The following is a 27,080-nucleotide window of genomic DNA, read 5'->3' on the forward strand; positions in this document are numbered from 1 at the left end:
TTGAGAAAATTCATGACAAAAAACTAATAGGTACTCTGCAACATATTTAAATGAATTGGTATAATTTTTCACAACAATATCTACTAGTATTTTATAAATGGTAATATATTTATATATTGGAAATTCATAGTATAAATAATCACAGATTCTCATATGGAAAAAGACTTCAGAGGCCTTCTATTTTAATCCATTTCTGTTTTCTCCAGAAACAAAACACACTATAAGATATAGTCTGAACAAGACAGAACATATCAGTTCCCCCCTCCTGAATCCTATGCCTACCTCTGAATACAGCTTCAGAGAGCATCCACTTCTTTGATTGCTTTGTCTCATTTTTGCCTTAATTTGATCTTGCTTACTATCAACTAGAACCCGTAGGTTTTTATCAGATGACCTGCTTCAGTACAATTGTTCCATGTTATACTTGCAGAGTTGGGCTTGTTGTTTTTTTTTAACCCTTACCTTCTGTAAGGTACTACCAGAGGAGTTTTAAGGGCTGGGCAGTGGATTAAGTAATTCACCTAGGGTCACACAAGTAGGAAGTGTCTGAGGCTAGATTTGGACTTGGGACCTCTAGGGCTAGCTTTCAATCCACTGAGCTACCTAGCTGTCCCTTCAAAGTTGATTTTCTTAATTGAAGCCTAACATTTGATTTAAATTTACCCTTGTAAAATTTCATCGTAATATATGGGACCAAAACTGAAGCCTTATGACATTTTGGGATTCCAACAATTCAGGAGAGAGGGATAGGGAGATGAAGATATAGAGATGTGAGAAGAAGAGAGAAGAAGCACAAAGATAAAAACATGAGAGCCAGTTATATCCTTTACTTCTTGATCATGGATTCCCTCCTTTCTCCTGAGACTGGAGACTTCTTTAATAATAATTTTCATCATCAAAAGTTGATATGACCAAAAAGAATCTCTTCTGGATCTGATTCTCACCAATAAGGTACTAGCTTTGATGATCACATGGGTTGATGGGGATATGATTAGGGAATGCAAACTCTAAATGATTACCCTAATGCAAATATTAATGACATGGAAATAGGTCTTGATCCATGACACATGTAAAACCCAGCGGAATTGCTCATTGGCTATGGGGGGGAGAGGAGGGAAAGGACATGAATCATGTAACCATGGGAAAACATCCTAAATTAATTAAATACAATTTTTCAAGTCACAAAAAAAAGTAAGGTACTAGCTTTGGGAGCCTTGAGAAGTGACCATTTCATTTTAGAATCATAATAGAGGAAAGTCTGGCATGTATACTTATTTTTGGACAGTAGATTTCAGAAGGGTTTAGAGCTGATCAGACTGGAATGCTGATCCGAATCTAAGAAGATGGAATATAATAGGGATAAATGTAAAATCTTGTACTTGGGTTCAGAAAATCAACTATACAACTGACTGTGGTGGCCAAATCAGTTATGGCATCTTAGATTGCAAGAAGAATGATGGGAGTATTCAGCACTGGTAAGGCCACCAGTGGATGCTCCTTTGGTCAGATAGCAGCTGGAATATTGTGTTCATTTGGTAGTGAAATGATAAGAAACTTAAACATTGCAAGAAATTTATAAGCTTGAAGGCAGTAAGGATGGTGAGAAGTACCAAGATCATAATCTTTGAAGATAAGCTGGGAAAATTAGGGATAAATTGCCAGAAGAAGAAGAAAGACCTTTGCAGGAAGCAGCATGAAAGTTTTAAGTCTTTGAAGGGCTGTCATGTGGAAGAAGGTTTACTTTCATTGTTGCCCTCAAGCCTACAAACTAATGGAGGCCACAAGCAACCAAATAGGAATGAATAAGTTTTATATAGGGTAAAGATAAAATAAATGACAGAGAGAACAGAGGGAATTCGAGTTTAAAAAGAGGGGTTTGGGAAGGCTTCCTATAGAATATGGGATTTTGGTTGAGATTTAAGGAAGCCGGAGAGGTCATTAAGTGGAGATGAAGAGGGAAAGCATTCCAAAGGAGGACTGCCAGACAAAAAATGACTGGAGCCAAGAGGTGGAGCATCTTTGTAGAACAGCTAGGAGGATGGTGTCACGGGATGGAAGAATACATGGCAGGGTGTGTAAGGTGTAAGAATCCTAGAAAAATGGGAGGGATCTAAGTTAAGAAAGGCTTTGAACACCAAACAAGATCCTACAGGTGATAGAAAGCTATTGGAGTTTATTGGGTGAGGAGGTGGAGGGGTTGAGCCTGGGCTTTAGCAAAATCACTTTTGTGACTGAATTAAGGATGGATTGCAGTTGGGAGAAACTTGAGACAAGCAAATCCACCAACTCGTTATTGTAGTAGCCCAAGCATGAGATAAGGAGTGCTGCCTCAGAGTGGTGCTAGTATCAGAGGAGAGGACAGGGCTTATTTGAGAGATATTGTAACAGTAACATTGGCAGGCTTTAGAAACAGATTGAATATGAAGAATGAGAGATAGTGAGAAGTTGAGACTTATATCCAAGTGGGGAGTCTTAGTGACTAGAACTTTCCTGGGGCATCTCTGGATGGTGGTACACTTGACAGTACTGGGGAAATTTTGAGTGGATGGGGTGTTTAGGGGTAAAGATAATGAGTTCAATTTTGGACATGTGGAATTTAAGATGTCCAAAAGTCAATTGGAGATGGGAGACTTGAGGTTAACTGAGAGGTTGGGGCAGAATAGGGAGATCTGAGAATCATTAGCATAGGGATGGTAATAAAATCCGTGGTTACTGATAATATCACCAAGTGAAGTACAATAGAAGGAGAAGAAGAAAAAGTATACCTCAGAGTCCTGAGGAACACCTGTGGTTAGAGGATGTGACCTAGATGAGGATTCAGGTTATTAACTTAATAAACATTTCAAATAGGATGAGCAGAAAAAAGGATTGTATATGAAAAATTAACATTCATAGATAATATTTAAAAGTATGTGTTAAGGGGTAGCTGGCTGACTCAGTAAATTGAGAGCCAGGCCTAGAGATGGGAGATCTGGATTCAAATCTGACCTCAGACACTTCTTAACTATGTGACTTTGGGCAAGTCACTTGACCCTCTTTTGCCTTAAAATTAATACATAGTATTGATTCTAAGAGGGAAGGTAAGGGTTAAAAAAATTTTTTTTAAAGGATATGTCAAAATTTTACATGATACAAGTAACAACTTTTGCTTATCTATGTTTGTTTTGTACTTAGTTTTCTATATATTTAAAAAAATATTTCAATGCTTTTTAAATTTCATTTTTTTGCATTCCTTTTTATATTTATATTACTACTTCTCATCAGCTTTCCTACCAGCCATCAATTAAATGCCCTTTCTTGTCACTGGTATAATGAAGACCAGCAAATTGTCAAATTAGCTATTTCTAAGAAAATAGTGCCCATTCTGAACCTCCAATCTGTCACCTCTTCTGTCCAGGTCATCAGCCCTTTGAAGTCGTAATTGGATATTGTCATAATCATAGTTCTTAAGTCTTTCAAAATTGTTTTCTTTTACATTATTATAGTCATATGTCACACATACATATATATACATAAACTGTTCTAGTTGTATTTACTTCATTCTGCCTCATTTCATGTCAGTTATCCCAGATTTTCCTTGAATGTATTGTTTTTGTTAATCCTTACAGCCCGATAATATTCTATTGTATTTATAAAAAAGATTGCTTTTTCGATTTGGAAGCAGTCAATAAAAGTTGCAAAGAGGCCAATTTAAATTTTATGTAAGGTTGTTTATTACATCATGGCCTGTCTTAGGAGATGGGCAGCTCCCTTCTAACATGTTCAGGGGAGAGCTGGATAACTTGATTGGTTAGGTTTAGGGCTTGTTCAGGCCTGGGTAGGATTGGGGACGTCAGACCGTATGATTCTGTTCATAAAGGAAAAATCTTTTTGATTGAGATCATGTGAGTTTGTGAAAGGAAAGAATTGCAAAACAGGTAAGCCTTACAAATTGCAGCTATGACTAAACTAATGAGTATTTTTCATGTGGATGTTTTGTGGGTCAGATTCCATCCCCCCAGTTATTCCTGCATATGCTCATAGTGGTAATGTTAGTAATATTTTCTGAAAGGAAAACCTATAAGAAGTCTACTACTGCAGTAACTGAACATTTGAGAAGTCTAATCACTGTATCAGCCAACAGTTATCATCAATTAAGCACCTTCTATGTGCCAGACACTATGCTGGTGATAGGAATGCTAACAGTAAGTGTAACAATCCATACTCAGGGGGTACTTATATTCTTATTGAGGAGACTACAAGAATATACTTAAGAACATAGAAGAGGGGCAGCTGGGGAGCACAGTGGATAGAACACCAGGCTTGGAGTCAGGAGGACCTGGGTTCAAATCTGGCCTGTCTGAGACACTTCCTAACTGTGAGACCTTGGGTAAATCACTTAACCATGTTTGTCTAGCCCTTCCCCTTTTCTCTTAGAGTTGTTAGGATAGAAAGGGTTAAATTTTTTTTTAAATATACAGAAGAACTATAAAGAGACCACTTATTATTTAAAAAGCTTAGGTAGCACTTAGTTCTGGCAAATCCTTTGTGTAGGCAGGCTCAGGTCTCCTTAACATGATTAGGTGATAATTCTAAATTCCGTTTCACAGGTGATATTACCGCCCGTCTATGCTGTGTTTGATATTTTTGTGAAATGGAGGTTTTTGTGTTATTCCAATTTGTGAGAATGATATGATGTAGGTACTTTAACCTTTTAAAAAAGTAATGGCGTAACATTTTATTTCCAGGTGTGACATATGATATAAGCCACTACAATGCTTTACTTAAAGTGTATCTTCAGAATCAACATAAATTGTCACCAACTGATTTTTTGGCAAAAATGGAAGAAGCAAATATTCAGCCCAATAGAGTAAGTAGTCTCTTTTGTGGGGAAGGACATAATGAACCCCCTTCCCATTTTCCCCCCAAATTGAAAAAAATCAGTTTTTCCATTTTCTTGACAGGTTACATACCAGAGGCTGATTGCTGCTTATTGTAATGAAGGAGATATTGAAGGTGCCAGGTACAACTTCACCTATCATCTGTGTATAGAAATTTTCTTAAAAAATTTTTTGTTCAAGATTTTTATTAAAATGGGGGAATAACTATTAAAACCATCTGGTTTGAATTGGAAAGCAAGTCCATGAACAGTTTTAATTTACTTAAGGTCCTTGGTAACATGACATACATAATAAAATCCTTACACCAAAGGAAAATCAATTATTAGTTTCTAATAGACATTTTGGCCCAAGGTTATATATTTGATTTTGAGGCAGATTTACCCATCTGTCTGTCTATGAGTTGGTTGGTTATTGTTTAGGAAGAAGACTTAGTTACTTGGGGAATCCCATTTGTTTATGGACTATCCTTCTTAAGTGCCATCCTATGTAAGCCAGCCATATTTTTAAAAATTATGTCTTGCTTTCATAGTACCTTCCTTTCCAAACATATCTCTCCTTTCTAAACATATCTCTCCTTTCCTGTTATCCGGAGAGCCATCCTTTGTTAGTAAGTGAAGAAATAATGCAAAAAAAGCCATCAACACAAAACCCCCTGATAATTCCAATTTCCAAGTTCTCCACCTCAAGGCCTTTACCTTTCCAATGCAGGGAGATAAGTATATTTTCTCAACTTTGCCCATTTTCCGTAATGATTATACTGTAGAGTGGTGGTGGTTGTGCTTTCCCTTTCCATTGTTTTCATTGTGTACTTGCTTCCTGACTTGCTTCTTCTTTGCATTAATGTGAAAGAGAAGTCTGGTTATCAACAGTTCATTTGTAAAACAAATGTGGCTCTGGAATCTGAGGCCCTGGGTTCAAATCCTGCCTCTAAGATACTGGTTGGGCCTAGGACTGGTTGCTTTGACTCTAGTTTTATCGGTTTCTTCACCTGAAGGATGATGGAATTGAGTTAGATGGAATTCTTACAGACTTTTTCCTGAGCTAGTTCTTTGCTAATTGCTCTTTGCTTAGCCTCCATTTTTGCTAAATTGGTCCTATGCTGTTGACTAGAGAATTTGTCTGATAAAACAGATAATCACTGAAAATATTTTTATTATCATTTAAGAAGTTAAGGAACTTCGTAAGAACTGATCCTAAGGCTACCTTTATTATATTGTAGTTTTTCTGATTAACATCTTTTCTCTTATTTTTCAGCAAGATTCTTGGGTTTATGAAGACAAAAGATCTTCCAGTCACAGAAATAGTATTCAGTACACTTGTTACGGGGCATGCAAGAGCTGGGTAATACAAAATAAGCTATTTTAATTGTTTAAGGACATAAAATTCCCAAACCATGACTCTTTATTTGTTTGAAATCTGAATTATCATACAAGAAATAATGAATATGTTATTTCTCTAACATTTTGCCTATTTCTACTAAATTAGGCTTAATCTTATCATTAATCTAGAATTAATTTCTATTTCAAATATTAAGATTCACACAATTTATCCATGTGACATAAAATAATTGGTTTGTTTCTGAAAATGTTAAAACCTAACTTAAGTGGTGATCTTATTTGTAGAGAAGGTTAATTTTGGTCCCAAGATTAATTCATCAGGTTAAATCATTCTTACTTGATATCCCCTTAATTAATGGATCATTTGTAAAAGTTCATTGTAAAATAATAGGGTTTTATATTTTGATATTTCAAAAACCTAGGCCTGAGATTACCTACATTTAAACTTTTGAGCACTGTTTAATCCATAAAAGCTATTTTGAATCTCATATTTTAATGCTTAGACAATAAAGCAATTTTTGGTCAATGAAAGCATGCTTTTTTAAATAGGAAAGTCTTTTTAAAAAATCTTTCGATTACTTTACAGGGATATGCAAAATGCAGAAAATATACTTTCAGTGATGAGAGAAGCAGGAATTGAACCTGGTCCAGATACTTATTTAACATTACTGAGTGCATATGCTGAGAAAGGCGACATTGACAATGTTAGAAAGGTATGATTCATTCAGTATAAATTACATTTTGAAGAGTTCTTGTTTTTTAAGCATCTAGCATTAAATTGATTATCTAACAAGGCAAATAAGTAGAAGTAGAATTTACTCCCTTTTTGCCACCTGGAACATGATTTGTATTATTTAGGGAGAATTGTGTATTATTTAGCAATTTAATGTTATTCTAATAGCTAATGGCTGTGTTCCTAAAATGAAATATATTTTTTTAATGGAACAGTTCTTACCATTAGAAATAGTTATTATTTTTAGTTTTGAACAAAATCTTTTATATTTAAATATGAATGAATGCCTTAATGTATTATTTTGGAATTATCCACAGACTTTGGAAACGATAGAGAAGACTGATAACTACCTCATGGACAGAGATTTAATGCAAATTATCTTTAGCTTCAGCAAGGCTGGATATCCTCAATATGTCTCAGAAATTTTGGAACGCATGAAATATGAAAGAAGATATATTCCAGGTTAATTTTAAAAAGATATTTATATTTGCTAAAAATCTGAATCCTATCTCTAATGTTATTGGGAAGACATTTTTCTAGAAGTATCTGAATTTAAACTATAGTTAATGGCTTAGGAATCTAGAAGTCCATTGAAGCCAACATATAAAAGTAGCTTCAGTTATTTTCTTTTAAGTCAGATAAATTTTTTAAATGGATGTTTTAATTTAAATTTTTTTTTTTACTTCTAACAGCAGTTTTTAAAAAGGTGGATGTATATAATCTATATCTTTGAATTGTAATGTTTTCTGAATGATAATCCGTTTTCCAGGGCTATTAATTACTCTTGAACATGAGAATATGGCTTAAATAAGGGATAACTTGAGTAATAACTGGAGTATAATGTTATTTAATTTATAGCAAATGTATTATCTTTATTTTCTAGATGTGATGAACCTCTGTTTGAGTTTAGTGACAGAACGATTGGAGGATGTAGCAATGCAAATTTTAATGTCATGTCCAAAATCAGTCTTGGAGAATACACAAGAAAATTCTTCAAACCTAAACAACTTTGGCAATTTTTTTTTACAACATTGCGTCACTATGAATACGGTACTTGGTTATTCTTTACTTCCTAAAACTTTCCAGTTAAGAATAGAATCACAGAGGGGGGAAAAAAAGAAGAAAACTGTGAAGTTCTTAGTATTTGTGATGAGTGTGATATTGTGAATATAGACTTTTTCCTTCATACTATTGTTGAAAATATATGGGACTAGTTGCAGAAAAATGAGAGAAGACTCATGAAATGTATTTATTTTCTTTTAGCCTTTCAACAAGTTGGAAGAATTTTGTCAGAAGTTGAAGGAAGAGAAGCTACATGTTGCCCCATTACAGTTCTCATTGTATTGTGCCCTTAAAGACAGGAAAACTGGTATTCCATTCTTAAATTGAAAATAAATGGAGTAGATTTTCTCCTGAAATAGTCTTTATAATATTCCTGTTTTTTTGTTTTGTTTTTATTTGTTTGTTTTTTTACAGCTTTGGCAGCTGACCTCATGAAGGCAATGAAGGAACAGAAAACTCCTATAAGACCACACTATTTTTGGCCATTGCTAACTGGACATCAAAAGAACAAAAATATTCAAGGTTAGCTATTGTATTTTATTATTTGTTAATGGCATAATAATTCAGGAACTCATTTTTAAAGATGATTACTTCTTGGAGCATCTGTACAAGCCCAATTACAATCTTTGATGATATCTCTTCAGAAAAGAATTTCTTTTGGACCTGGGGAAATGTTCATAAAAATTTCCCTCAAACATTTTTTTAAAAGAACATTACATGGTTTTAAATTTCATTTATTTTACTTTTTGAATACAGATTTATAATGAAAACATAATGACAAAATACTATGCATTATTAACTTTTAAAATGAAGACTTTTGGTTCTTGCTATTACAGTCCATTTAAAATTAAATATTTATAAATGCTTTCAAAGGAAAGCTACATCCCAAGTTTAGGTTTCACTAAAACAATTGAGATGCTTAATAGTTTTCTTTGTGAAACATTTTTTTTTCCTTTTAACTGATGAGCTAAATTTGATCTTAGTTACAGTAATAGAAAAGGTAGGGAAACTCCTATTGCTGGATGAGTGATCGTGACCTGACAGCATGCTGATTGAAGGGCAGAAATGCAGTCTTTGGGGTCCTTAAGTACGTTTGAGCATTTAGCACACTTTTCCCTGTTACACATGGGATGTCTATGGGCTATGAATAAGAATGGAACAAATATTAAATTTTAGAGTACAGTGTCTAATTCTTTGGTTTGCGTTATTGGTAATTCAGAAAGAGTAGTCTCATAAAAAGATGCTTTTAACAGAAGTACTTTCCCCTTGGGGAAACAAAAAATGGTCTTTTTCCTCTTATCTCACAGTATAATGTGCTCTCGAATGAGATGCAGAGTTGTTAGTGTGACATTGGGTGACAAACAAGACGCACAAACACAAAAAAAGTGCTTTTAGCAGACTCTTCATATTGCAATTTTATTTTAAATATACAGTTGTGTTCGGGTTTAGAAGAAATGCTGAAACAAGTATTCCCTAATTGTTTCTGCCTATAAAAGTCTCTAAATCCTTTTTAGAAAGATCTTTGTGAAAACAATATTCAGTTTTATTAACTCTTTGCATATCTTCTGGTTTTGAAACTCCACGGTCACTTATAACCTCATTTCTGTAACAGAAAGTTAGCATCATTCTATGAAAACTTTGGGTTCATATATTCTCATTGATTTAATCTTTTAAAAACAACCTCTAAATATTCTTTGTTTTTTGATGATCAAATCCCAAAATATGTGATAACTGTTTGTGAAATGTTTAAGTGATTATTCAGTGAAGTCTGCTTCCCTGAACAATACCTGAGCTTAAATCAGGGCTTTGTTATGAAATTCACCCTAGGAAGATGAGTGCTCAAATATGTTGTAAAGTCTATTTTGGGGCAAAGATCACTTTTTTAAATTTATAGTTTATGCTAGTATCTCCTGAAAGAAGTTTTAGTTGTATCCAAGCCCAACAAAATATAAAGTCTGAAATCAAAGATCTGACTTTGTTGGCAGTAAATCCATTTAGTGAACTAACTCTTGAGGACATTTTTGAGGTTCACTGAGATTTAAGTGGTTTTCCCTGTGATGATCTCATAGCTGTAAATGTCAAAGACAAAGTTTGAACCTACATCTCCCCAACTCCCAGGTCCAGGGTATAAAACCATAGAATTATATAATTAGAAGAGACTATAGAAATCCTCTAATTGAGCCCTTCAATTCCCTGGTAAGAAAAGTGTTACTTTTAGACCTTGAAGGGAATGGATATTTGAGGTCTCTCATCTTGCCTAGTAGCAGAGCTATCACTCATTCCTTTTTTCCTATCCCATAATCTAATTAGGTTAAGTAATACTATTTTTATTGTACAATAAGCCTTAGATATAAGAATATGGAGGAGTAAAAAATTAAGTGTGCCTCCCTCCCCCACCAATAGCCTTGATCACACTTAAAAACACTAAAAGATTTTAATTTGCTTGGGAAATGTGTTTATCAGATAATTCATATGATTCTCAGTTATGTTAGTCTTTAGAACTGTAGACTTCCTTTTTGTTTATTTCTTTTGTTTTTACCAATGATAGGATGTCTAACATTTTTTTCTTAATATTAAGAGAAAATTCACCTTAATTAATATAATAAACAGGTTGTTCTTGAAGATAAGGTGAATAGTTATTGTTGCTCTTTTCCATGTTAAACTTCCTGAAACCAAACACCCCCCCCACACACACACACACGCACACCCACGTGCACGCGAGTAATGAAATGAGAATTAACTTTGAGGGAGAGATATGCATTTTTCTGTGTAGAAAATGATGCAAAACAGGTATTGTTGAGAAGTAACTTTGAACAAAAAGAAAATATCTTAAGGTCGCCATTACAAATATCTGACTGACTATTTTTAGGCAAATTTGAAAGAAAGCTGGATTTTTAATCTCCAACTTTAGACAGGTCCTAGTGGTCTTAAGTTTTGTCCTCTAGCACAAATCCTAATAAATCCAGCTTCTTGTACTGTTGAGAACTCTAAATAGCTATCAAGTTTTTGAGAATGGATAGAAACTGAAAACAACCAAACTAATTTAGGGTCAAGATAGATTATGGAATTGTGAAATGAATACGAAAGGTGAGAACTTAATGACATAAGGAATTGTTATTACACAATTGAAGATACAGCTTTCTCTGAAACCTGGGGGATTGGCCTTTATAAAAAGCAAGCCACAGCAGTTAATGATGATGATGATTGCAATTCAGAACCAGGTTGTTAACCACCATAAATTGCAAAAGGGTTATCCTTAAGGAGTTTGGACTTAATCAATGTAGATGAATGGAAGGAAATAGTAGACATTCTAATACAGCTCTATAGTAGGCTGTAAAAATGAGCACCTGGCAAGAAATTATCTGGTAGCTTGGATTCGACATCAGAAATTCCTGCCTTTCATAGGTTTTAAAATTTTTCATTCTAAAAATATAGACCTACAAATATCCTGAAGAACTCAACCAGTAAATCTGGAACCTTAGCAGTGTTTGACCACATTATTGGTGATGATTGCCTGGTTATATAGCATTGATCCATAAGTCTTAAGAACAGTGCTCTTAATATTACTTGTACTCATTGCTACACAGGAAAAAAAGCTTTCCAAAACAAAGACCTAGAAGAGGAGAGCAAAGAATGTCCTATATAAGTGGGATGGGGCGTTTAGTTATTTAGTCTACTGATAGAATTGTATCAAAGATGCTTTTAGTTAGTATACAAAGGATGAGCTTACATACATACTTGTGAAAACAAAAAGCAATTATTCTATCTACCCTTTCAGTTGTCTGTAGAATATTAAATATGCAAGAATAATAGGATGGCAGCTTGTCCTCATACCTTTCTATCTTAATCTTATCAAGAAAAGTGAGAATGAGATCAAAGTAGGAGCATTTGGGTTATCTAACAGAAGTTTGCAAACTTCCTTACATAAAAAAATCTCAATTGAACAAATCATACTTTTTTCAAAATTATTTTAAGTCAAAAAGTATTTTAGGAGGCAGTGAAACTTCATTATATTTTCTGCATTTACTTCAGGTCATTTAAAATAACCTTTTTAAAGAGATACTTTTGGTTAATAGAAAAAGGACATTTTCCCCAACCTTCTAAGAGAATGCAGTGGAATAAGATGTTAAAATGAATAGTTAATAAAGAAGTTGATATCATATGTCTAATATGAAAAGTGTGTTAGGTTTTTTAATTTATGAAAAGTCAGTTTTTTCTTCTCATTCCAGAAAGAGCAGGAAAGTTTTCAAATGGTTTTTGTTCCTGACAGTTTATAGTTATGCCAGCCTGTTAGCCATACAATGTTCCTTGGCCACTCTTTTTCTTGAATACAAAAACAACTAGCCACAGAAGCCTTAGATATAGGTGATGGAAATAGAACTCCTTGGAGTAAGGGCTATTTTTTTTTGTTTGTTTGTTTTTGTTTTTGTATATACAAACTAATTTTTAATCTTGTTTCCTCTTGTTAAATGTTTGTGATACATTTTTTATGAGTTAATTCATTTTTGTATAGTGATTTGAAATTGGAAGTATTCAATAATATCTAGGAACATAAATTTTATTTTTTAGAAATTGAACTTCTAATTAGCATTCACATAAGAGATTGATAGTTTCTAGATTTTTTTGGTAAGGTCTTCAGAAAACTGCAGATCAAGGTAACAAAGATCTTAATTGTATTTTACGTTTGTTTTCATGGACTGCTATCCCAAGTCAGAATAAACCTAGATCTCCTAAAGTGAGGGCAGTCAATTTTCTTTCGTTTTTCAGTCACAGAGTTAGTTCTGTAGACTTCTGTGCTTGCATTATTAAGTACTTGAGTGGTTCTACTAACCTGAATTGTTTTCTAATATGAAAACTTGCCGGGTTTTTTTTATATTCGCCAAATTTTCAAAGTAATTTTATTTCTTGCAGACATTTTGGTGGTTGAGATTTTAAAAGTGGTAGGAAAAAATGAATACTTTTTAATATTTTTTGGTATTTTGAACTAGAATAAGAATCTTATTCAAGGCATCCTTGTTCAGAGATGCAGAATTTAATCTTTCATATATTGTTAAGGGCTCAGAGAGAAGTACAACATTATGATTCATATAAAATATTCATCAAAGTGTCATTTTTCTGTAGATGACACCTTGAAAAAAGGCATAGATTTTTAAGCGAAAAATTTGTTTGATAAATAGTAAAATTTGTATCTTTGTTATTACTTGAGAAATTTCGTTTCCTCCAATTTTACTAATGCAAAAATATGATTCTTTATGTATATTGACTATAACATTTGCCAGGTCATTTTTATGTTGGATATAAATTCTGATGCTTGAACAGATTTAGACTATTTTAAGAAGTATTAAATAGTTCTGGTAAAAAAATTTTGAAATTTGAAGATTAAATTTTTTCAGAAAAATCAAAATGTCTCTAAATATGTGAATATACATATCATCTCTTTTTAAAAGACAAACATCTGGAGGCATCTAGGTGATTCAGTGGGTTGAGAACCTAGAGACCAGAGGTACTGAGTTCAAATTTGACCTTTGACACTCCTAGCTGTGTGACTTGGGCAAGTCACTTAACCCCCATTGCCTAGTCCTTACTGCTCTTCTGCCTTGAAATCAATACACAGTACGATTCTAAGATGAAAGACAAGGCTTTTAAAAAAGACAGATGTCTGTTATAAAGAAAAAAGACAGAGATATTATAAGAACTAAGACAAATGGCATCAGGTTTAAAGGCAATGAAATCATAATGTCTTGTGATTAGAAAGCAAAATGCCTATATTCTTAATTTACTTTTGTGTTTTAAAACTCCTTGATAAAATAAAAGGTTAGATGTAAGTAGATTTTCCTACATGTGTTCTTGATAATACTATTTTGAACTTTGCTTACTGTTGAACTTCCTGAAGAAAAACATCTACTTTAACTCCCTGTCCCAGTGCTAAGCCTAGCATTCTTGTAGCCAGAGGCGTGTACTCTTTTGTCATTGCTGCACATACTCTGGAATGCAGTTCTATTTTTGTAATATGACGGACTTGTATGTCTTGAAACTAGCAGTGCATAAAGGATTTTTTCTTAGACTTCATAGACTTTCAAGTGATATTTGATGCTATTTTACTTGAGTGAGAAATGTGTTTTGTAATTGATAATATGATTTCGGGGATGCTTTGGATATATCTCCAACTCCCTGTTTCCTCTAGGTCATGAGTACCCAGTGCTTAATTCATAGTGGTAATAGAAGGCTTTATTTTTTGTATCTTGCATTTTTTCATTCCCCCCATCCCTTTGTGTTTGTCAAGATGTTGCCAGTCTTTAATTGCCTTTTAAAAAATTATTTTGTAGCTACTTAAACTTGTCCTTTTTTTTTTTTTAAATTTTAAGGAAAATTGAGCTGAGTCTTTTATGTTTATCTACTTATTTTATCCCTGTGCTTCTTTATTTTTTTTTTCTAGGCATTATTGAAATTGTCCAAAAAATGCATGAGTTGGGAGTAAATCCTGATTCTGAAACATATGGGAATTATGTCTTTCCCTCTTTTGATAGTATACAATCAGCACGTTCTGTATTGCAGGTGAGTCATATATTTATTTTACTTTTGATATATGGGTTGAATTCTTTAGCTTTGAGACTATAGATCACAGTCCCAGCCCATCCTGTATTCCTTAAGAAAAAAAAATGTTTGGAGAAGATCTCAAGAACCAGTTACTGACATGCCAGTTCTATGTTGATGGTAGGTAATAGGGGCTGATCCTAGGTTTTCACTAGTAGTAAATGGAGCATCTGGAGTCCACACAGGTGAGTGTCTTCCCTTGCATTTGGACTTTTAGAGAGTGAACCAAACTACCAAATGGATGAGTGACGGGGCTAAAGTTACAAGAACAGCATTTGAGCTAGGTCTTCCTGACTTTGTAGCTGTGCTTCTTCTAGACATAATTTCTAAAACGATTTAAAGTTTGTTGATTTCATTATAAATATTAACTTGAAATTTATGAAGAAGGCAAGATTTGTTTGATGAGCATTTTTCCTTTGGTGTCACCTTGTATCCTCTATCCCCTTTGCCCTGTATTTGTTAGTCCCCTGACCCTTATCAGTCACAGTTTGAAATATTACTTCTCCCCTTGCCAGCTAATGAGTATTTTTCTTTCCAAACCCGTTAGGGATTAGGGGGAATGAAAGAAAAAACAAAACAAATAATCAGCTAAGAGAAACAAATGCCTAATTGACCTTATCCAAAAATGCATATTTTAGTCTTATGCTTTAAGGTCCATTATTTTTCTGTAGGGTGAAACATGTTTCATCATAGATCCCAATGTTTGGCCATTGCATTGATCAGAATTTATGAGTTTTTCCAAGTTGCTTTTCTTTAAGGTGTTTTTATTGAATAAATTATTCTGCTGGCTCTATTTACTTTGTGGTTCACCAGTTCATATGGTTGTTGATACCCTGAGTTCTTCCATTGCAAACTCCTTATTGGGGCAGCTGGGTGGCTTAATGTATAGAGGCTCAGGCCTAGAGTTAGGAGGACTTGGGTACAAATCTGTCCTCAGACACTTTCTAGATGTGTGTCCCTGGACAAGTCAAACCCTCATTGCCTAGCTCTTACTGCTCTTCTGCCTTAGAACCAATACTTACTATCAGTCCTAAAACAAAAGGTAAGGATTTTACTTGTTCATCTATTTTAAGAATTTATCAGTTGGGAAATGCCTCTTGCCTCTTGCTTTTAAAATTTGTATTTTTTAATTTAATTTAATTTTTTTATTTTTATTTGGTCATTTCCAAACATTATTCATTGGAAACAAAGATCATTTTCTTTTCTTCCCTCCCCTCCCTCCCACCACCTCTCCCATAGCCCACGCGCAATTCCACTGGGTATCACATGTGTTCTTGAATCAAACCCATTTCCATGTTGTTGGTATTTGCATTAGAGTGATCATTTAGAGTCTCTCCTCAGTCATATCCCCTCCACCCCTGTAGTCAAGCAGTTGCTTTTCATCGGTATTTTTACTCCCACAGTTTATCTTCTGCTTGTGGATAGTGTTTTTTAGATCCCTGCAGATTGTTCAGGGACACTGGATTGCCACTAATGGAGAAGTCCATTACCTTTGATTGTACCACAATGTATCAGTCTCTGTGTACAATGTTTTCCTGGTTCTGCTCCTCTCACTCTGCATCACTTCCTGGAGGTTGTTCCAGTCTCCATGGAATTCCTCCACTTTATTATTCCTTTTAGCACAATAGTATTCCATCACCAACATATACCACAATTTGTTCAGCCATTCCCCAATGGAAGGGCAGCCCCTCATTTTCCAATTTTTGGTCACTACAAAGAGTGCAGCTATGAATATTCTTGTACAAGTCTTTTTCCTTATAATCTCTTTGGGGTACAAGCCCAGCAGTGCTATGACTAGATCAAAGGGCAGACAGTCTTTTATCGCCCTTTGGGCCTAGTTCCAAATTGCCCTCCAGAATGGTTGTATCAATTCACAATTCCACCAGCAATGAATTAATGTCCCTACTTTGCCACATCCCCTCCAGCATTCATTACTTTCCTTTGCTGTCATGTTAGCCAATCTGCTAGGTGTGAGGTGATACCTCAGAGTTGTTTTGATTTGCATCTCTGATTATAAGAGATGTAGAACACTTTTTCATGTGCTCATTAATAGTTTTGATTTCTTTATCTGAGAACTGCCTGTTCATGTCTCTTGCCCATTTCTCAATTGGAGAATAGCTTGATTTTTTTGTACAATTGATTTAGCTCTTTGTAAATTTGAGTAATTAAACCTTTGTCAGAGGTTTTTATGAAGATTGTTTCCCATTTTGTTGCTACCCTTCTGATTTTAGTTACATTGGTTTTGTTTGTACAAAAACTTTTTAATTTGATGTAGTCAAAATTATTTATTTTACATTTTGTGACTCTTTCTAAGTCTTGCTTGGTTTTAAAATCTTTCCCTTCCCAAAGGTCTAACAGGTATACTATTCTGTGTTCACCTAATTTACTTATAGTTTCCTTCTTCATGTTCAAGTCATTCACCCATTCTGAATTTATCTTGGTGTAGGGTGTGAGGTGTTGAGCCAAACCTAATCTCTCCCACACTGTCTTCCAATTTTCCCAGCAGTTTTTGTCAAATAATGGATTTTTGTCCCAAAAGCTGGGGTCTTTGGGTTTGTCATAAACTGTCTTGCTGAGATCATTTACACCAAGTCTATTCCACTGATCCTCCTTTCTGTCTCTGAGCCAGTACCAAATTGTTTTGATAACCACTGCTTTATAGTATAGTTTGAGATCTGGGACTGCAAGTCCTCCTTCCTTTGCATTTTTTGATTCTTTTTGTCAGTTGATGCCCAATAGATTTGGCTCCACCCTCTTACTTTCACCCTATGTGTATCTACCTTTCTCATATGTGTTTCTTGTAGACAGCATATGGTAGGGTTTTGGACTCTAGTCCACTCTGCTATTCGCTTACGTTTTATGGGTGAGTTCATTCCATTCACATTCAGAGTTATGATTACTAGCTGTGTATTTCCCAGCATTTTGATTTCTGCTCCTTAACCTGCCTTTTCTTCTTTCACTATTTCCTTCTACACCAATGTTTGCTTTTGAACAGTCCCCTTTGTTCCCACCCTTATTTTACTTCCCTTTCTACCCCCTTCCTTATTTGTCCCCCCCCCCCTTATTTTCCCTGTAGTCTTTCTAAAATTAACCCCCTGCTCTCTCCCTCTCTTGTACTGCTTCCTTCCTCACCAGACCGTTTGTTACCCTTCTACTCCCCTATAGGGTGCAAATCTATTCTCTGCCCCCAATGGATTGGATTGTTTTTCCCTCTTTGAGTCACTTTCAAAGCACATAAAAGTTGAGTATTTCCTGTCTCTGACCTCTTTACCCTTCCAGTGTATTGATGTTCTCCCCCCTCCCACCATGAGCTTCTTTATGACATATAAATTTACCCCCATTTGTTTCTTTTCCCATTTCTTTTAATATTAACCTATTTTTAAGCTCTAGTTATATATATATGTATATGCATACTCATGCATATGTATTTTTGCATGCATATATCTATATACCTATTTATGTATTGTCCTTTCATCCTATACAGTTTGTTGCTGTTCCCTCTAAGTGTACTTCTTTTTGCTACCCAGCTAATAACAACAGTTTTTAAGAGTTACCAATGACCTCTTTTCTTATAGGGATGCATATCATTTTAACTTATTGAGTCTCTTAAAAAATTTTTTTGTTTGTTTTTCTTTTTTCCCCTCTTTTTTAATTACCTTTTGATGATTCTCTTGAGTTCTGTGCTTGGACATCAAATTTTCTGTTCAGGTCTGGTCTTTTCTGTACGAATTCTTGAAATTCTTCTATTTTGTTGAATGACCATACTTTCCCCTGTAAGAATATAGTCAGTTTTGCTGGGTAATTGATTCTTGGTTGTAGACCTAGTTCCCTTGCTTTCCGGAATATCGTATTCCATGCCTTTCTTTTTTTCAGTGTGGATGCAGCCAGATCCTGAGTTATCCTCACTGTGGTTCCTTGATATTTGAATGACTTCTTCTTGGCAGCTTGTAATATCTTTTCTTTGGTCTTATAGTTCTTGAATTTGGCTATAACATTCCTGGGTGTTGTCAGTTGGGGATTAAGTACAGGAAGTGATCTATGGATTCTATCAATCTCCACTTTTCCCTCTTGCTCAAGGATTTTGGGGCAGTTTTCTTGAATAATTTCCTGTAATATAATGTCCAGGCTTTTTCTTTTGTCATGGTCTTCTGGTAGGCCAATAATTCTTAAATTGTCTCTCCTTAAATGATTTTCTAAATCCTCTGTTTTGTGAATGTGATGCTTCATATTTTCCTCAGTTTTTTCATTCTTTTGGTTTTGTTTTATAGTGTCCTGCTGCCATGTGAGGTCACTTGATTCTAGTTGTTTGTATTCTGGTTCTTAAAGACTGGATTTCATCCTTAGTTTTTTGGTTGTCCTTTTCCTTTTGGCCGGATTTTCTTTGGAGGTCATCTTTCATCTTCTTCACCACATCTTTCATCTGCTTTGCCTCATCTTTCATCTCCTTTGCCTCATTTTCCAGCTGGTTGATTTTGGCTTTCAAGACACTATTTTCTGTTTCCAGATGACTTGATCTTAGTTTTTAAGTTCTTTTCCCAATTGTCTTCAGCCTCTCTTAATTGTGTTTTGAATTGCATTTTGAGTTCTTCCAAAGCCTGTATCCAATTCGCTGGGATTTCTGATTTTTCCTTTGCTGGGTCCTCCCCCTCTGTTTCATTCGCTCTTTGCTCATTACTTGTGCAGAAGCTGCCTATTGTAATTTCTTTCTTCTTTTTCTGTTGTTTGCTCGAGTTTACCCCTTCTTTGCTCCCCGTATTTGGTGTGCTCTTGCTCCTCTCATTTTGTTTTGGTTTTGGGGCTGTCAGTCTCCCCTCTTGGAGCTTTGTCAGATCTCTTGGTACAGTCTCTAGGGGAGGAATGTTAGCTTCCCTGTCCTCTGGAGGCTTTTGATTGGATTGAGTTCAACTGGGCTGGGCTGTATGTGGTATGAAGCACTGAGGCTCTGAAGACTCCTGGAAGGCTGGGCTGCCCAGGCTCTCTCCAGTTCTCTCCAGCTGCTTCTTTGCCTGCCTCCCTAAACTCTGAGGAGTTCTGATGGGATTAGTTCAACTGGATTGGTCTGGATGTGCCCGAGGCAAGAGTGAGACTGGAGCCTGATAGAGGGACCCAGCCATGGCCCTTTTCTCCCTGGCTTCCTCCCCGCTGTCCAAGCTGGATGCTCCGAGTCAGGCGCCCTGCTGCTCCCAAGGTAGACCCTGCAAACCAGCACCTTTGCCCGCTCAGAGGTTCCCACTGCTGCTGGGGGCTCAGCCCTCTGGGTTGTGGGGGAGAGGTCCTGGGACCTTCGCTCTGCCTTCCCCTTAGCCCTGAGTATTCTCAGATTCCGGCTTTTGGGGGGGCGTACCTTTTGATTTGAGTCCAGAAGGAGGGTTCCCCGCTTCTGTCCTGTTGTTCAGCTTGAATTTCTGTGCCCTGGGAGCATTCAGTCTGTATCGGTAAGGAAGGGTCCTCCACGAGGTCTGAACTTTTGCTGCTTGCTAAGCTGCCATCTTGACTCTGCCCCTCCCCCCTTGCTCTTAAAATTTGAATCAGTTCTTATATATCTTGGAAATTAGATTAGATCTTACTAGAGAAGATTGCTATAAAGACTTTAACCCAGGTAACTGTTTCCCCTCTAATTGTAGCAGCATTGGTTTTGTTTAGGCAAAATTTGATTTTATGTAATCAAAATTGTCTTTTATCCTATCTCTTTTATTTGAGATTTGATTGGGACCTCTTTCAGTATCCAGAGATCTAAAAGGAAATGTCTTCCTTGCTCCTCTCTTTGTTCTAGATATGATATGATAGATAGATATGATATGCTTTTCTGCCCCTGGGCCTTAGTTCAGGTTATATATCATAATCCTTAATTGTCCTCTCCATATTCTCATTCCACTTATACCAGTTTAAATTCATACACTTTCATTTTTTAAATCCCAACTCGGATACTATCTCCTTCATGACAAAAACAGCTTTATACTTGGTTTTATACTGTCTTCAAGTCTTGTGTTCTTTTTATCTGTGCATTTGTCCTATCTTCTTCCTGTCCTGGAAATTGTTAATGCAGCAGGGGCTATGCTTTCTCTAAATGTTCTCTCTCTTTCTCAGAGGAGTTCTACAAAGAGGAAGTCTTAAGTTAAAGTAGAAGTCATTTTGACTTTGGTGTGATCATTTGACAGCTGGTGAAATCAACCATTCATTGAGCTCCTCCCATGTACTAGGTGAAACCAACTTTTTTTTTAGAAAATTCCTCATGATGTGTCAGAGTGCAGTAAATCTTATGGACAACAATGTGATAGAACAGATCTAATTCCTCTAGGTTCTATATCAAAGAATGTTGCATTTGTCTCTGCACCATTAATTTCATGGGAACTGCTGTCAGTGAATCAGGTGTTGGTGTATTACATTTCATCTACTATTGGACTGAACTGTTAAAATCAGATCATTATAAGAAGTATAGTCATCACTGCCATAGAAGCAGGAGCAAGCGTGTGTAGCTTATGTAGCATGTATTTATTTGTCTCTTATAGTACCTGCCCTCACAAACATTTGGTTCCTTCAGTAATATAGCAGTTAATATTTTTTGTCTATTAAGTATGCAGCACTACTCTAAATATTGGATGTAATGAAAAGTCTTATTATAAAGTAACTCTTTACTTCTGGACTTTATTAGGAGAAACACAACATGTAATACAATTAACTAGAAAACAAAGTGTTACATGTGTATATACATGAATAGTTGCTAACCCTAAAGTAGAGAAAGCACAATGTCTTTTCTGGGGATAATGAATCATATAGTTTAACTGAAGTATGGCATATCTAGAGGTGAATTCTGTGAGAGCCCATTGCAAAGGATATTCCCAGTTCTAGAGGACCTTGAATTGGAACTTAGATAATAGGGAACTATCAAAACTTTTGAGCAGTGGAGGGACTATTAGATTTATTCATAAAAAATATTAGCCTGGCCATACTGTCAATAAATTAGCCAAACATTTATTAAGAAGCATCTACTATATGCTGGAGATACAAAAAGAAGCAAAAGACAGGCCCTGCCCTCAAGTTCTAACAGTCTAGTAGGGGAGACAACAAACAAATAAAAGCATATAAACAAGCTTTATGAAGAACTAGATAAAAGAATACATGACAGGGAGTATAAGGTGTAAGAAGACTGGAAAGGTAGGATGAAGCTTGGTTGTGAAGGTCTTTGAACGACAAATAGAGGATTTTGTATTTAATCCTTGAAGCACTAGGGATCTACTGGAGTTTACTAAGAAAGAGAAGGCGGGGAGAGTCCAAGGGGAGGCATGACACAGTTGTTATTTAGGACAGTCACTTTGGTGGATGAACAGTGAATGGATTGGAGCAAGGAGAGACTTGCTGATAGGCTGCTTTGATAGTCCAGGTGTGAGGTGATAAAGGCCTGCACCAGTGTGGTGGCAAAGGTAAAATTGACAAGGCTTAGCAAGAGATTGTATATTGTGGGACAAAGATGACAGTGAGGAATTGAGAATGACATTTCGAATTAATCTGAAGTATTGGCAAGATGATGTTGCTCTCTTTAATAGGGTAGTCTCTAGTGGGGAATGTAGAGTTCAGTTTTGGACATGTTGATTTTAAGACATCTCTTGGAATTCAGTCCAGGATTTGTGAAGGATACTTGGAGATACAAGATTGATTAGTGGTCAGCAGAGAGGTTAGAGCAGGAAGGTAGATTTGAAGACCATCAGCTTAAAGATGATAGTTAAATCTATGGGAGTGGATGACCAAGTGAAGTAGTGTAGAGGGAGAAGAGAAGAGTACCTAGGACAGAACCCTGAGAGATAAAATTAGAGGATATGATCTGGATGAGGATCTGGCAGAAGACTGAGGAGACTGAGAGAGATAGGAGGAAAGCTAGGAAGGAATAATGTCCCAAAAACCTAAAGAAAAGAAAGTTTTAGTTCCAGATGGTGATTAGCAATGTCAAAGGCTTCAGAGAGATGATAGGAAAATAAGGATCGAGAAAGACCTTTGGGTTTGGAAAGATTTAAGAGATCACTGGTGATTTTGGAGAGGTCTGTGTCAGTGGAATGATGAAGTCAGAGGGTTAAGAAGAGAATAAGCAAAGGGCAGCTAGGTAGCAAGGTGGATAGAATGCCAGGCCTGGAGTCAAGAGCTCCTGGATTCACATCTGCCCTCAGACAGTTTCTAACTGTGTGACCCTGGGCAGTCGCTCAGCCCAGGCCACTCTTCTGTCTTAGAATTGATAGTAAATCAGAAGGTAAGGATTTTTAAAGGAAGAGAGTGAGAGACAAGAAGGGGCAGGAACCTGTTGTAGATGTTCTTTCCAAGGAAGTTTAGCTGTAAAGAGTAGGAGAGACAAAAGAGGACCATTACCGGGGATGGAAGGTTTAAACAAAGAATTTTTTGAGAATGGAGGAGTTAGGGCATGTTTGTAGGCAGTGAGGAAGGAGCCCTTAAGATAATGAGAGGTTGAAAATGAGTAATAGAAGGGGGAACAAAAAGGACAGCTTGTTGGGGGATGGGAAGCAGTGAAATTATTAGAGACAAGACTATCCATTAATTCCCAGGTAGGTGTTATATAACCCGCCATATAGAAGAATCCTGGGTTAAGATAACTCTTTTGTTTTGTTTTGGTTGGATTATATACTTCAATTACGTTATCCTTGGTAAGTAGTAAAGTTACTTCATGTAAGACGGGTTAAAGAGAGTGTCAAAAGGCATAAGAGTGATAGAAAATGAAGAAGAGGGGAGAAGAAGCAGCTTAGCTGAGAGGATAGGAGCACAAGGATCCATGGAGGTTTAAGGAGAGATGAAAAGGCTGGAAAGCACTACTGTGGCAAATAAGATAAAGAATTGCTTAGGCAGCATTGAGGGCCCTGTTAAGGTTGTGTAATGAAATTTGTAGTGGACTGGGTCAGAATGGTTGGATAATTTTATCTACCTTAGTTCATAAGCACATGTGTATAGGAGGAAAGGTGGTGGGGTATTGGGAGTGATCTAAGACTTAGGCTTGGTGGGGCACGGGAAGGGGACCAGGAACTCAAGATGAAAACAATGTAGAGATGAATTGGCTTGCCGTGGGTTTAAGATGGGGGAAAGAGTGACTAATGCAAGGAAGATGGCCTGGGAGAGAATTGAGGGGTCAAGGAATTAGAAGGCACAATATAGATGAAAAGTTGGGTTTGAGAAGGGTAGGAAAAGGAAGAGGTGGAAAATCAATAGATTATGGTCAGATAAGGAGATTTTGGAATTCATCAACATGGAGGTAGTACATTTGTGGGTGATGGCAAGATCAGGGATTATGATCAAGTGTGTGGCTGAAGTGTAGTGTAGGAGTAGGTTGAGAAGTGAGTAATTTAAACTGAATCATTTAAGATGCTGATGGGAGAGTCATTATGTATGTTGATATTCCCCAAGTATGAGGGCAAGAGTTGAGGAGCAATGAAAAACTATTAACCATGAACTGAATTCATTGAGGAAAGGAGAGTGACCTGGAGGTTTGGTGATAATGGCTGACAGGATTGGGCCATGCGGATGAATAGCATTAATCTTAAGGAGGAGAGGTTATTGAAACAAAGGTAAGAAAAGAATCTGGAAATAGCAGTGGGAAGCCACATAGATGTGGAATTAATGGGTTGGAAGCAGGGACAAATATATGGTTTGGTAAGATGTGTTAGGAAATGTCTGTCTGTTTAATGAACAGTCCAAGCAGACAAAGTCACGGCTCCAGTGTCCATTGAGTTTATGGTATAGTAGAGGATAAATAATGAATGCAACACTAATTCGTTAAAGAAATTCAAAACAAAATTTATGAAATATGAAGACCAAGTTGAGTCTTGATTGGATGGGGGAGGGGGTAGATTAGGGATTAGGCATAGGCTTCATGGAGTAGATAACATTGGAGTTGGTTATTGAAATTTATTTTTCTTTCCCTTAGAAAAATCAGATCCTGTTTTTAAAAGTTTAGTCAAATGTTGGACAATTCAATCATTAAGTAAATGAGTCAGTATTGAATTATTATATTATATTATTCTTGTCCTATCCCTCAACAATAGAATTATATTAAGTTATGTTGAATGACATCCTTACACAGTTTCTATTTGATACTTAATTAGAGATATGACATACAGTAACTTTTAACTATAGAAGTCTATTGTCTATAGAAGTATCTATAACCTACAGGAGTCTTTTGCACTGGATTTTTTTCTCATTTTTTAAAGGGAGATATTCTAAATGCCTCAATAGTCCTCATAAAGAGAAAACATCTTTTATAAATGATTAATTCTCTATGTAATTTCAAGGTAGGTTGTGGGTAAACTCCCCTACCCCCATATAAGAATCCTTGATCAAGAGAACTCTTACTTCTGTGGAACTCTTAGTATTCAGTTTTGAAATGTCTAGCTCAATTACATGTTAAAGAGTAGGTTTCCTTTCTATTCAAGAAATCATTGTTTGACTATTGGGATGTTAAATAACACAGTGGTATGAAGAGGAGGTAGAGATTATGAATCAAAGTATTCTTTGTTATTAAGTAAGAATTATAATTTCCTCATACATATTTTATGTCCATAGGAAAATGAGTGTCCAGTTAATGAAGACTTGTTCTTTTTAGCTGAATTGAGGAATGAAGCATTAAATGGAAACCTTGAAAAGGTCTTATCATTATGTAAGTATTCCATTTTTCCACAACCAGTGTAACATCCTGTAAATTGTTGTAAGGCAGTTGTTCCCCTAAGTTAATGTATATAGAATACTTCCTTCTTCCCCATAGCATTAAGTAATACAAAAGAACCCTAGACAAAAAAGAGTAAGTCTCTTTAAGCATTGCCACTTAAATATTCGGTAAATTATCTTTAACAGTTCACTGCAGATTTCTGAACCCCGATTTTTCCTTGTTTAAAAAAATAGGTATAGTGCTATTTGTATTGCCCACTTCAAAGTTACTTGTACAATCTAAAAACAAGGAGTACCTATGGTACCAGAGCCTATGATTTATTAACATTGATTTCTTTAAGCAAGAGCAGAAAAATTTTTCAAAATGAGTTAAAAAAATTTATCTGCTATCTTCCTTGAAATAGTCTGACGTGTTCATAGAAAGCCAAATAATAATCTGTTAAAACGGGAAATATAGCAATAAGCTGAATATCATGAAGTGATTTTTTAAATCACTGATAGATATAAATTTATATATTTTTAAAATATTTAGTATTACGAAATTTGATTCTAAAACTTCATACATGTGCTCACTTTAATGTAAAAGTACTAGTGGAATTTATCTTTTTCTGCATGTCTGTGTCCCTCAAACTTCAATTCATTCTATCCTGTTTAAAAAAGTATTTGGTGAAAGATATAGCATATAGGTTGAAATGGGGTATATTATTATAGTATATTATATAATATATTATATAGTATATTAGTTGTTTCTGAATGTCAGCTAAGGGAGGATATTGGATAACTAGGAACTTCTTATCAAATTAACATAACATAGAAGCATCCTAACAAAAATTTTAAGAACTTAATTTTAAAAGTTTATTCTTATTGCTCATATAATCATCTTAGTGAATAGTTGAAGCATAATAATTCTATTATTCTTTCAAAATTTGAAAAATTCTTTCCTTAAAACAACCCCATGAAACGAATAGTAAAAGCATTGTCTCCATTTTAAAGAGAAACTGACAATGGGAGAACTTAAGATTTTTCTGGGTGTCACATAGCTATAGCTGGCAGATTTATGATTTGAACCAGTCTCCTAATTTCAAGTTTTTTCACTATATCCTAATATTTTTTTAAAATGAAATTTCATTCAAATTCTTTGTCCATATATCCCCTAGATTTCCTTCTTTTGTGCTCCTTTTCCCCTTGGATAATTATCCTTTCAAAGATTTTTCTTTAAATAAAAAGAAAGAAGAGAGAACAATCAGCAAAATCAGCCAATACATTTAAAATGTCTGACTATATGCACTGTTCATCATCTATAAGGACACTCCTAGCTCAATCTTTGTAAAGGAGTCAAGGGAGTTGCCTTCTCTCCAACCCTGGACCATGCTTGTTCTTTGTAGTTTTGCAATAATAATTTTTTTATTATCTTGTGATTTTTCTTGACATTACCTTAGCCATTATGGACCTTTTTTTTCTTGACCTACTTATCTTACTTTGCATCAGTTCATGTAAGCCTTTCAACACTTGGTTAATCATATTCATCATTTTTTATAGCACTGTAATATTCTATTTCATTCATGTACCATACTTTGTTTAGCCATTCCCCAGTTAAGGGACCTCTTCTTTACTTTCAGTTCTTTACTCCTACAAAAAATACTACTATAAATATTTTGGTGTATTTGGAGCCTTATCTGCTCAACAGCAGAATCTCTTTGAGTTATTGTATACATATTATATTTAAGAGTTTACCAGAGTGTAAATTGAAGTCCTTTTTAAATATAACCCACTCTTTACATTCTTTTATTCCATATTTTATAATCCTTGGAACACTTA

The 27,080-nt window shown here is 35.4% G+C and overlaps 1 protein-coding gene across 1 annotated transcript in view; it reads left to right on the top strand.

The window, feature by feature from the left end:
• Positions 1–27,080, top strand: part of LRPPRC (leucine rich pentatricopeptide repeat containing) — a 128,738-nt gene that overhangs the window by 20,746 nt on the left and 80,912 nt on the right. The window contains exons 4-13 of the mRNA XM_007476882.3: positions 4,728–4,849; positions 4,944–5,002; positions 6,135–6,221; positions 6,804–6,930; positions 7,268–7,412; positions 7,834–8,000; positions 8,214–8,319; positions 8,427–8,534; positions 14,449–14,567; positions 25,161–25,254. Of these exons, the coding sequence (XP_007476944.1) occupies positions 4,728–4,849; positions 4,944–5,002; positions 6,135–6,221; positions 6,804–6,930; positions 7,268–7,412; positions 7,834–8,000; positions 8,214–8,319; positions 8,427–8,534; positions 14,449–14,567; positions 25,161–25,254 (1,134 nt within the window). The remainder of the gene's footprint in view (positions 1–4,727; positions 4,850–4,943; positions 5,003–6,134; positions 6,222–6,803; positions 6,931–7,267; positions 7,413–7,833; positions 8,001–8,213; positions 8,320–8,426; positions 8,535–14,448; positions 14,568–25,160; positions 25,255–27,080) is intronic.

The sequence above is a fragment of the Monodelphis domestica genome, chromosome 1 (assembly GCF_027887165.1).
Source record: "Monodelphis domestica isolate mMonDom1 chromosome 1, mMonDom1.pri, whole genome shotgun sequence".
Lineage (NCBI taxonomy): Eukaryota > Metazoa > Chordata > Mammalia > Didelphimorphia > Didelphidae > Monodelphis > Monodelphis domestica.